We start from the raw sequence: 12,989 nt of genomic DNA, 5'->3' as shown, positions 1-12,989 counted from the left end.
AAATCATGTACAAAACCACTATCACTGGGTTGTCATTAGACCTAAATCATGTACAAAACCACTATCACTGGGTTGTCATTAGACCTAAATCATGTCCAAAACCACTATCACTGGGTTGACATTAGACCTAAATCATGTACAAAACCACTATCACTGGGTTGTCATTAGACCCAAATCATGTCCAAAACCACTATCACTGGGTTGTCATTAGACCTAAATCATGTACAAAACCACTATCACTGGGTTGTCATTAGACCTAAATCATGTACAAAACCACTATCACTGGGTTGACATTAGACCTAAATCATGTACAAAACCACTATCACTGGGTTGACATTAGACCCAAATCATGTCCAAAACCACTATCACTGGGTTGTCATTAGACCTAAATCTTGTACAAAACCACTATCACTGGGTTGTCATTAGACCTAAATCATGTACAAAACCACTATCACTGGGTTGTCATTAGACCCAAATCATGTACAAAACCACTATCACTGGGTTGTCATTAGACCCAAATCATGTACAAAAACCACTATCACTGGGTTGTCATTAGACCCAAATCATGTACAAAACCACTATCACTGGGTTGTCATTAGACCCAAATCAGTACAAAACCACTATCACCCAAATCATGTACAAAACCACTATCACTGGGTTGTCATTAGACCCAAATCATGTACAAAACCACTATCACTGGGTTGTCATTAGACCCAAATCATGTACAAAACCACTATCACTGGGTTGTCATTAGACCCAAATCATGTACAAAACAAAACCCAAATCCAAAACTATCACTGGGTTGTCATTAGACCCAAATCATGTACAAAACCACTATCACTGGGTTGTCATTAGACCCAAATCATGTACAAAACCACTATCACTGGGTTGTCATTAGACCCAAATCATGTACAAAACCACTATCACTGGGTTGTCATTAGACCCAAATCATGTACAAAACCACTATCACTGGGTTGTCATTAGACCCAAATCATGTACAAAAACCACTATCACTGGGTTGTCATTAGACCCAAATCATGTACAAAACCACTATCACTGGGTTGTCATTAGACCCAAATCATGTACAAAACCACTATCACTGGGTTGTCATTAGACCCAAATCATGTACAAAACCACTATCACTGGGTTGTCATTAGACCCAAATCATGTACAAAAACCACTATCACTGGGTTGTCATTAGACCCAAATCATGTACAAAACCACTATCACTGGGTTGTCATTAGACCCAAATCATGTACAAAACCACTATCACTGGGTTGTCATTAGACCCAAATCATGTACAAAAACCACTATCACTGGGTTGTCATTAGACCCAAATCATGTACAAAACCACTATCACTGGGTTGTCATTAGACCCAAATCATGTACAAAACCACTATCACTGGGTTGTCATTAGACCCAAATCATGTACAAAACCACTATCACTGGGTTGTCATTAGACCCAAATCATGTACAAAAACCCGCCGTGATTGGGAGTCCCATAGGGCGGCGCACAATTGGCCCAACGTCGTCTGGGTGTGGCCGGTGTAGGCCGTCATTGTAAATAAGATTTTTAGGGTGGCTGTAAATTTGGGTATAATCTCAGATTAGCATGATTCATAGGGGGGACCAATCTTTATTTTATAGTTTGAGGATAACTTTGATAATGCTCACTCAATCCATCACACAGGTGGATATTCGCTTGAATGTAGAGCTGTCGTTCTGGAATAATTCATTGCATATCAGTCATCATGTGGGATTACCACAATTCAGCAGAAATGTATATTAGGAAATCAAATCATTTTGAAGCAAGCTATCAAAACAGTTCTTCACTTTCAAATCTGATTTAGTTAGAATTAATATTCACAATTTCTCTGTGAGTGAATATCCATCTAAATCTCTTCAAAATGTACAGTATGTTCAATTAATATTTAGTATTCACTTTTGTATACGACTATAGAGACAATATTAGTTATCATCTATTTGCAGTGCAAATATTTTCCCAATACAATTTTCTCTATTGATTTTAATAGTTCAACATTCCGTTTTTACCAACATTCCATTTTTACCATATCAACGATCATATCATTTGGTGTACATTTACATTTACATTTAAGTCATTTAGCAGACGCTCTTATCCAGAGCGACTTACAAATTGGTGCATTCACCTTATGACATCCAGTGGAACAGCCACTTTACAATAGTGCATCTAAATCTTTTAAGGGGGGGGTGAGAAGGATTACTTTATCCTATCCTAGGTATTTCTTAAAGAGGTGGGGTTTCAGGTGTCTCCGGAAGGTGGTGATTGACTCCGCTGTCCTGGCGTCGTGAGGGAGTGTGTTCCACCATTGGGGAGCCAGAGCAGCGAACAGTTTTGACTGGGCTGAGCGGGAACTGTACTTCCTCAGTGGTAGGGAGGCGAGCAGGCCAGAGGTGGATGAACGCAGTGCCCTTGTTTGGGTATAGGGCCTGATCAGAGCCTGGAGGTACTGAGGTGCCGTTCCCCTCACAGCTCCGTAGGCAAGCACCATGGTCTTGTAGCGGATGCGAGCTTCAACTGGAAGCCAGTGGAGAGAGCGGAGGAGCGGGGTGACGTGAGAGAACTTGGGAAGGTTGAACACCAGATGGGCTGCGGCGTTCTGGATGAGTTGTAGGGGTTTAATGGCACAGGCAGGGAGCCCAGCCAACAGCGAGTTGCAGTAATCCAGACGGGAGATGACAAGTGCCTGGTGTAGTGTTAGTTTCATTTATTCACACACAAAAAGACAAGTGAAAGACAAACAGTGACATTAACAAAACAAGGTACAGTAAAGATGTGTGCAGGTGGTTAGAAACCCAAGAGGACTGTTATGAAGAAATATACAGTGCATTCTGAAAGTATACATGTTGTTATGTTACAGCCTTATTCTAAAATGGATTCAATAAATACAATCCTCATCAATCTACACACAATACCCCATAATGACATTACAATACCCCATAATGACATCACAATACCCCATAATGACATCACAATACCCCATAATGACATCACAATACCCCATAATGACATCACAATACCCCATAATGACATCACAATACCCCATAATGACAACGAGAAAACAGTTTTACATTTTCTTTTGCAAATGTATAAAAAATCTAAACAGAAATACCTTATTTCCATAAGTATTCAAGACTCTTTGCAATGAGACTTGAAATTGAGCTCAGGTGCATCCTGTTACCATTGATCATCCTTGAGATGTTTCTACAACTTGATTGGAGTCCACCTACGGTAAAGTAAATTCATTGAAAATTATTTGGAAAGGCACACCGGTCTATGTAAGGTCCCACAGTTGGTAGTGCATGTCAGAGCAAAAACCAAGCCATGAGGTTGAAGGAATTGTCTGTAGGGTTCTGAGACAGGATTGTGTCAAGGCACAGATCTGAGGAAGGGTACCAAAAAATGTCTGCATCATTGAAGGTCCCCAAGAACACAGGGGCCTCCATCATTCTTAAATGGAAGAAGTTTTCGAAAGACCAAGACACTTCCTATAGCTGGCCACCCGGCCAAACTGAGCAATCAGGAGAGAAGGGCCTTGGTCAGGAAGGTGACCAAGAACCCAATGGTCACTCTGACAGAGCTTCAGTTCCTCTGTGGCGATGGGAGAACCTTCCAGAAGGACAACCATTTTCTGCAGCACTCCACCAATGGAAGCCACTAGATGGAAGCCACTTCTCAATAAAAGGCACATTTCAGCCAGCTTGGAGATTGCCAAAAGGCACCTAAAGGACTCTTAGCCCATGAGAAACAAGATTCTCTTGTCTGATGAAACCAAGATTGAACCCAAGCGTCAGGTCTGCATGCTCACTACTTTATGCTCTGACCAGAGCTGAGGTGGTGCTATTGGAGAAGCTTCTCTTTTCCCCTGAGCTCACAGAGCCACTGTGGCACCAGGGAGAGACAGACATTGAGGCATTTCTATCTGGCAAATGTCCATCTCCTAGTCTTGACCTTGTCCCCTTCCCATATTTCCTCTGCTAATTTCTGTTTTCCTGTCATTCAGGGAAATAGGCTGTGGTCGGTAGAAGGTTCTGAGACATTTCCTTCCAGATTGCTCTGCGCTATTCCTCCCAGACGACAGAATCCATGTCATGCTCCCTGTGTCTTTATATTATACACTGCATATACCAAACATTAGGAACACCTTCCTAATATTGAGTTGCCCCCCCCCCCCCTTTACCATCAGAACAGCCTAATTTCATTGGGGCATGGACTCTCAAGGTGTCGAAAGTGTTCCACAGAGATGCTGGCCCATGTTGACTCCAATGCTTCCCACAGTTGTGTCAAGTTGGCTGGATGTCCTTTGGGTGGTGGACCATTCTTGATACAGCCGGGAAACTGTTGAGGGTGGAAAAACCCAGCAGCGTTGCAGTTCTTGACACAAACCGGTGCGCCTGGCACCTACTACCATATCCCATTCAAATGCACTTAAATGTTTTTTCTTGCCCATTCACCCTCTGAATGGCACACATACACAATCCATATCTTCAATTGTCTCAAGATTTAAAAATCCTTCTTTAACCTGACTCCTCCCCTTCATCTACACTGATTGAAGTGGATTTAACAAGTGACATCAATAAGGGATCATAGCTTTCACTTGGATTCACCTGGTCAGTCTGACATGGAAAGGTGTTCTTGATGTTTTTTATACTGAGTGTGTATGAATCACAAGGATTTACAGACAGGCAAAGGAAAGGCATCTCCCCTCCCAATCATTGGCTCTAATTTTATTAGCTTTGCACTTACTGGCTCTATTTCAGTATGTGTTTACTGCAACACTTTTGTATGTAATCACTTTCAATTTACTGCCAAATCCGCTGCATCAAAGCTGAAGTGCCCATGCAGCCCCATCCCCTCCTCTCTGTAGGTAACGAGGATGGTGTCATGACTAAACTATTCTGACAGAGGATTTGGAATATTTATAAATATATTTATAGCTCCCCCCTCAGTGAAAAAAAATTGTTCTTGGATGAAATCCTGTAACCTCACTAAATTGAATTAATCCCAGACAGGTTTTGTAATTAATATCAGTTTAATTGATTTACAAGCCTAAATGTGGTGCCGCTAACTGTCTCATGGAACTCACAGAACATTTCTCATCCAGTACTGTACATTATGTTCTAGGCACTAAGATGGCTCTGAAGTTCTTGAGGAAGAAAACAACCAAACTGAAGAGCTTCTTAAGGGAGTACAGCATCTCTCTCTACCTGTCTCCCTGTCCCTTTATCATCAACATGTTCGGCATTGCCTTTGAGACAGACGACTACTACGTCTTCGCTCAGGAGTATGCCCTGGCAGGAGACCTCTTCGACATCATTCCCCCTCAGGTGAGATGAACAGAGGTGTGTTCATCTGCTGTTACAATAGAAGGCTCTCAACAAAATGTCTGAAATAGGAATAACATAAAAGCTATTTTATTTCCATCTGAAGGATAATGTACAGATTTTACATGATAAATGTTAATGTGTAAAATTAATGTGAGATATTAGTGCTGTATATCTATTTTTAGAAAAAGCTCAGATAGCAACATAATCCAAGTCATTATCTAACCACTCGTCATCCATTGAAGACTATTTATAGAAGGTTATTTTCTATAACTAATGTAATACCTGATAACCCCTCGTCAACATGTACTGTGGAGAGTTACATAAAATCCTTGGCTTATGGCCAAACACACATTCTCATGGACGGATGACATTGTTTACTTGCTGGTGGATTGTTTGACCTCAGTGTGTACTCGTCTCTGTTTAGGTGGGTCTTCCAGAGGCGGTGGCTAAGCGTTGTGTCCACCAGGTCGCCATCGCCCTGGACTACCTGCACTGTAAGAAGCTAGTCCACCGGGACATCAAGCCTGAGAACATCCTCATCTTTGACAAAGAGTGCCGTAAGGTCAAGCTGTCAGACTTCGGCATGACGCGGCGTGCCGGCTCCCCAGTGAAGCGTGTCAGCGGAACCATCCCGTACACGGCACCGGAGTTGTGCGACGCCTCTCAGCACGAGGGCTTCTGCGTGGACTACAGCACTGACGTGTGGGCCTTCGGTGTCCTCCTCTTCTGCATGCTCACCGGCAACTTCCCCTGGGAGAAGGCCCTGCCGTCGGACGCCTTCTACCAGGAGTTTGTGCGCTGGCAGCGGCGCCGGACGGGCACGGTGCCCTCTCAGTGGCGGCGCTTCACAGACGAGGGGCTGCGCATGTTCCGCAGGCTCCTGTCCATTGAGCAGGAGCGCCGCTGCTCCGTTAAGGAGGTTTTCAGCTACTTCAACCACCACTGGATGCTGGACAATGAGCCGGGCAGCAGCAGCGTTGCGGGAGGAGGGTCAGTGGGCAGTGGGCCCCAGGTGGAGCTCAGCTCGTCGTCATCTGAAGAGGATGTACTGGTGGACAGGCTAAAGCAGCAGAGCCTGATAGAGCCCATGGGCGGACACTACTCCTCCACCGGCTCCCCCTCCTCCACCAGCAGCTACGAACGTGTCTCCCGTGACAAAGGAGGGGCCGGACGCATCTTGGTCGCCACGCCCATTGAAATCTGTGTGTAGAGATTGGCTATGTGCACACACATACACACACACTAACATACGAAGGTCAAATAACAGAGAACAATCTTCCTGGTTAAAGGAAGAGGTGGGAGAACAGCCTGGTCTCATAGACTAGAAATAACATCGTAAATGTAAATCCTCAACACTGAAATTATTATGATATGTTACTTTTTGTAAGGTTACATAAGACAGGTGGTTACTTAAGGCAAAAACGAAAGTTGGGTGGTTGGTCAGGCGTATGACTCGAATGTCTTTCAAACCAAAGGTAGCAAATATGAATCTCATCACAGATAACTCTCGCAACTTTTGAACTACTTACTACCACTTAGCTACTTACCATGTTAGCTAACCCTTCCCCTAACCTTAACCCTTTTAGCTAACCCTAACCCCCAACCCCCAGCCTAGCTAACGTTAGCCAGCTAGCTAAAGTTAGCCACCTAGATAGAATTCGTAACATATAGTACCTTTTGCAAATTTGTAGCTTAATGTACGTTTAGAAAATTTGTAATATATAATACGAAATGTAATTCGTTATATATCATACGAAATGGGTGATGGACATCCACAAATTATACATACCATACGAAACTAAACTTAACAGATCATGCTAAATGGAGTGTCACGGATTTATGTACAGAGTAATACGAAATGCTCTGAGATCAGGTTGGGGAGAAAGGAAGATGGGGAAAAATGATGGTTGGTGCTTGAAGGAGGTGATTGTTTCACTTTAGATTCTGACAGACATTCCTATTGACGATTAACTCTGAGGGAATGACAAAAGACAATCACAACCAGTACTGATTACTGAACAGATGTGTGGGCGTCTGCAGGCATTTATTGATGTATTGTACTGTAGCTATATTCAGACTAAAATGTACAACAAGATCGGACAGAGACAACAAACATGTGAAGGACAAAACAAGCTTTTACAGAATAGCAACATAATGTCCTAGTAAGTTGTATTGGAGCTCACCAGATCCTATCGTAAAGTAATATGTTCAAGCAATTTCTCTGCAAAAATGACTTCTCTGATAAATGGCTCATGGAATAATGGAAGAAATTAAACCATTTTGAATCTGCTGTAATTGCATCAGTAAAAGATAATTAGAGAGTGTTGGCTGTCATTGTGACTTTTACCATAGTGCAATGTGAACCAATGGTACTATGGTGTGTTTGTATTGTATACCCTTATGTTCTGTGGGTATAAGAGCTTTATGTAATGTAGTTTTTGTTAATATTATTTATTTGAGTCCTTGATTTCTGAACATATTTTTTTGCTATTTATTTTATAAAGTAGCATTATAGATTTGACTTTTTTGATACTTTACGTTTGCCAGTGTTTTACTGCTAGTGCAATTTAAGCAGCCATTTTGAAAAGGGAAACTGCATTTGACCTTCCCCCATAGCAATGTCATATAATCCCATGGAACTGCTTTTCATCTCATGTGAATGGATTATGTTGATGATGGCCATTACCTCTTTAGCAGTAGCTATAGTGCATTATTCTGTCAGTCCGAGTGTTGAGTTCACCTCCTCTTGTCTGCGTGCTATGCCTGCTAGGCCTGGTACACCATGACAGTAATGCAGTAATGGATAAGAACACTGATGCTGACTTTACGTGATAGCCTGCAGTATACATAACCATTAGAAGCTTAACGCTACTATGGTTTTACTTTAGTTTATTGACTGTTGTGACATGAGGGCGAAATGTTAATGTTTTATGTAAAGCATAAAGTGGTTTCATTTTGTTTTCTCAGGTATACACTTTATAATGTATTATACCATCTGGGTAAAAAAAAAAAACTACAATACACACCATATACATCCTCTTTTGGGGATGATTTAAAACCTCCAGCTGAACCTAAATGTTCTGTGGGCATGTCGTGCCATAACTTATTTCTTATCTTTTAGCTTTTAACTGTAGGTAAAAAGGCAGAATCCTAAAAATGAATTTCCTTGACTGGTCTCTTATTTTACACATTAGTTTGGCAAATGTGTACATGTAGATGTCAGATGAAAGCATCAAAGGATGAATGGATGAGCATTTTCTTAATTGCATGGTTAATAAAGAAAACGTGTGAAATCAGCTCGCACAGTAATTATTCAAGTGAAAAATATGTGCAAAAGAATTGTTGTATAGTGAAATGTTGCTGTGGCACAAATTTGCATAATTTGATATTGTTCTCAAAACAAAATCTAGGGCTGAAATAGCAAAAAAGAATTGTTCCATTGTATTTGACGTGCTGTATTTGTATAGGCTTCCATCACAAGATCACAGACGATATAGTGGGACTATGGGGATACTACCTACATGTCCTCAAGTATGTTTGAAATGTGACTTGAATTATTTGTTTTATTTTGTGTGACTTACCTTTGAAATGGAAACAATATAAAAGGTGGAAAACAGGATGGGATACTGGATATAATGTCCACCATGGAAAATCTGAAATACATGAGGCATTTGGGAGAAATGCACAACAGTTCATTCTAGAATAGACTCGACTCTCTCTGCGTGTTGTGTTTTTCAGAAATGTTTGCATGAATCAATATTGCTCTGGAGGAACGCTGTTGAAATAAATCTCTAGAGTGAAAAGTTGCAGTATTTATTTTTCTGCCACTGGAGAAAATACTTATTGTATGTAAACAGAGGCAAACACACTGGGCTCTGTTTCCCCCTCTGCCACACCCACCACCCCCTCAGAAACACACTGGACTGATCAGGAGAAAAATAAATTCAGTACTTTTTTATCTTTAAATAAACATCAATGCATTTTGAAAGCAGCCGTCCAGTTCTGTTGCCTCTCAGCTGCTGATATATTCCCATGAGTAGATATTTCATAAATCTGTTATTTATGTGTTTTGTTATTAGTAGTAACGTTATGGGATTTCCTTGTCTTTCTGTGCCGTGTAATTTTGTTGTGGAGTTTGTCTGTAGAACATGTGCTGCCAGAACTCATCTCTTATTCAGTCCATCCAATAGAATGCTGTCTTCCCTAAACTTTCCTCTCCTTTCATTCAAAATGAAATAAAGCAATCTGAAATTAAGCTTGAATCTGTTGTGTGGTTTTGAAGTGTGCGGTGCCTGAGAGGCTGCAGCATGACTGGCTGGTGGTGACAGAAAGGAGATGTGCTACTAGACTAGATCACAGTGGAAATGACCACTCTGTGTTGTGTTGAAAGTATAATTCATCTGGATGAATCATGGTTCTGGTGTTTATTTAAAAGGTATTTTAGAGAGCCCACTCAATGACGCCCCACTCAATTCTGAAACCACTGATGCATGGTTTCTGCTCAGTTGTGATGTACAGTGAAGTGATTTAATCCAAAACAGGGCTGGTCTGTATTATACAATCCCAGATGGGTTTTTCGGCAAATGTGACCCAGGATTTCTAGTTAAACCACGTTAAACCCTCACTACTAACCAATAACTACTTGCAAAAGGCTTATGTAGTCTAATAATGTAGAGTGTAGTTCGGAGACTACTGGCCACAAAATGTTCCTAGCTCATTTGAAATATATATATATATTTATTTTTTTTCTCCCCAATTTCTATCTTGTCTCATTGTTGCAACTCCCCAACGGGCTCGGGAGGTCGAAGATTGAGTCATGTGTCCTCCGAAACATGACCCACTAAACTGTGCTTCTTAACACCTGCCCACTTAACCCGGAAGTCAGCTGCACCAATGTGCCTGAGGAAACACGGTTCACCTGACAACCGAGGTCAGCCTGCAGGCGCCCGGCCCGCCACAAGGAGTCGCTAGAGCTTGGTGAGCCAAGTAAAGCCCCCCAGCCAAACCCTCCCCTAACCCAATTGTGCACCGCCCTATGGGACTCCCGATCACGGCCGGTTGTGATACAGCCCAGGATCAAACCTGGGTCTGTAGTGACACCTATAGCACTGTGATGCAGTTTCTTAGACCGCTGCGCCACTCGGGAGGCCTGAAAAATATTTGATATTCTTTCTGGGGCCTACACTGTGTATCACATTGATGAAGCGTGTGGAGATAATGAGAAGGGGTGAGTGAATAGGTTGAGCATCAGTGCTTGAGACAACCAGTACCAGGGCAGGCCTGTGGATCTGCTTGGATGCAGCACAGCAGGGAAACCAACAGCTCACCCTGGCCAAGGCAGTGCTGCTGCTGCTGGAGTGGAAATCATCAGGACTGCATGTTCAGCATAGCAATTACTATAGAGCACTGCACTGCACTGTCATGTTTACTGTCTCTACTGTAGCTGTGGCTAGCATGGGGAGAGCGGCTGGGAGGATAACGGTTTGATACATCCTTAAATACTATTTGAATGTTACTTTTAATGAAAAAAATACAATGATGTTCAGTCTCCTTAGCTAATCATGCACACAGAGTGTAAGACCACAGAGATGACCTGTACAGATGTAGGATCTTAAGGATCTTGTATTCAAGGTTTAAAAAGGCTTCTGAAGTTTGTAATTTCCATTTAGAAATTTCAGACTTGATTTTGTGTATCAACACCGACAAAAATGTCCATTAGTTATAATCCACATAATAATTCTCATTTCCTGTTGCTGCAGGATTGTTTTCCTGCTGTAGCAAACTGGCTCAAATGAGGATTTGACATCTTTAGATGTGAATAAAAAGAGTGTGATACTGTATCCAACTCTGAGGGATATTAAACTGGCCACAGTGTGCCTGTTTAGCCTGTGTGGAAGAGCCTTTATAAGAGACTTGAGCAAGTGTGTAAGAGCTTGTGAACTCATTGCCAAGTAGAGAGAGGAATGGCTTACAGGTCTAGTGGAACTGTACATTTCATCTCCAAGACCTGGAGGTTGGAAAACCTTGAGGGGTAAACATGCAGGAGGCTTTTCACATCCACAAGAGTATATTGTTGGGAGCAAGTCCTCTACATATAGACATCTCAAATCAAATCAAATATAAAATCAAATCACAGTTTTGCAGATGTTATTGCAGATACAGCTAAATACTTATGATTCTAGCTCCAACAGTGCAGCAATATCTGCCAATACCAATAGACACATAATCCAAAAATTAACAAAAATACTAAAAGAGGGAGAACAAGAAATTAAGACATATCACATAGAAAATATGTTTGGCAAAAAATAGATAACTGGTGTGAAATTGACTCAAATTATAAATAAAAAAAAGAATCTGACTCAAGCAATAAAATATAATCTGACTCAAACTATGAAAAATAATCTGACTCAGATTATGAAAAATAATCTGACTCAAATGATAAAATAATCAGACATAAATTATAAAAAATAATCTCTATTAGGAAATTATCCATTACAACATGAATAACTATTTTTCAAAGAGTAGATGGTTACAGGACAATAAAATATTAATGTGAAGGCGATTCCAAGACTTCTTTCACTGAGGATACTAGGTCATTGAACCCAGGGGAGAGAAGAAGCCATCCCTCAGCACTGCCTTGGGGCGGCAGGGTAGCCTAGTTGTTAGAGCATTGGACTAGTAACCGAAAGGTTTCAAGTTCAAATCCTCGAGCTGATAAGGTACAAAATTTGTCGTTCTGCCCCTGAACAGGCAGTTAACCCACTGTTCCTAGGCCGTCATTGAAAATAAGAATTTGTTCTTAACTGACTTGCCTAGTAAAATAAAGGTTAAAAAAAATGTGTCCAATACCTCAACCTGATGCACTCCGTAATTCTCCAGGTTATTTTTGGGCTTCAACAACACAAGCCAATAATAATTGTAATAGTGTGGTGAAATATTGATTCCCGATTGCGTGCTGCCAAAATGACTCGCGCCGCTGACAAAGTACAGAGCTGTAACCTATGTCACGGTGATATACTGTGGGGGCACTTACATGATTTGCAAAGATGGTGTTTGATCTATACTGCCTGGATTGTTGCTGTCTGGTTGGTGGTGCATATGTGCCTCAAATGTGTGACATCTGATTATGTAACAGAGAATTGGTGAGGGCAGATATTTTGGCAGAGATAAAAGAGTTGTAATGATGTTCTTTTGTGCCTTCGCGTTTTGTGCATTAGGCACAGGGCATAGGCATGGGTGGACCCCCCCCCCTGGAAAAAAATAATTTTCGTTGTCTTTGTCGTTATAAATCCACTGCCCATCCTTAAATTCTCATCTATGCTTCAGAATCAAATAATAATAATATATGCCATTTAGCAGACTTACAGTCATGTGTGCATACATTCTACGTATGGGTGGTCCCGGGGATTGAACCCACTACCCTGGCGTTACAAGCGCCATGCTGTACCAACTGAGCTACAGAAGGACCACAAATAGTTGCTTGTCTTGATTGTAGACCAATGACCAATCAACGGTATCAGGTCACGCATATCCAGATCAGTGACCAGAATTATTTTTCAATTTTGCCAGGCAAAACATAGTAGGCCTACGTTTATCATCCATATAAAAACAGTTTGCCAGAA

The 12,989-nt window shown here is 41.5% G+C and overlaps 1 protein-coding gene across 1 annotated transcript in view; it reads left to right on the top strand.

Annotated features, from left to right (window-relative positions):
- Nucleotides 1–9,622, top strand: part of LOC118384722 (serine/threonine-protein kinase SBK1-like) — a 29,813-nt gene extending 20,191 nt beyond the window's left edge. Inside the window, exons 3-4 of the mRNA XM_052519136.1 lie at nt 5,165–5,367; nt 5,792–9,622. Coding sequence (XP_052375096.1) covers nt 5,165–5,367; nt 5,792–6,577 — 989 coding nt within the window. The 3' untranslated portion in view covers nt 6,578–9,622. The remainder of the gene's footprint in view (nt 1–5,164; nt 5,368–5,791) is intronic.
- The last annotated feature ends 3,367 nt before the right edge of the window (nt 9,623–12,989 follow it).

The sequence above is a fragment of the Oncorhynchus keta genome, chromosome 5, assembly GCF_023373465.1.
Source record: "Oncorhynchus keta strain PuntledgeMale-10-30-2019 chromosome 5, Oket_V2, whole genome shotgun sequence".
Taxonomy (NCBI): Eukaryota; Metazoa; Chordata; class Actinopteri; order Salmoniformes; family Salmonidae; genus Oncorhynchus; species Oncorhynchus keta.
Note: the sequence above shows the minus strand (reverse complement) of the source record. Positions and strands in the feature narration are given on the sequence as shown.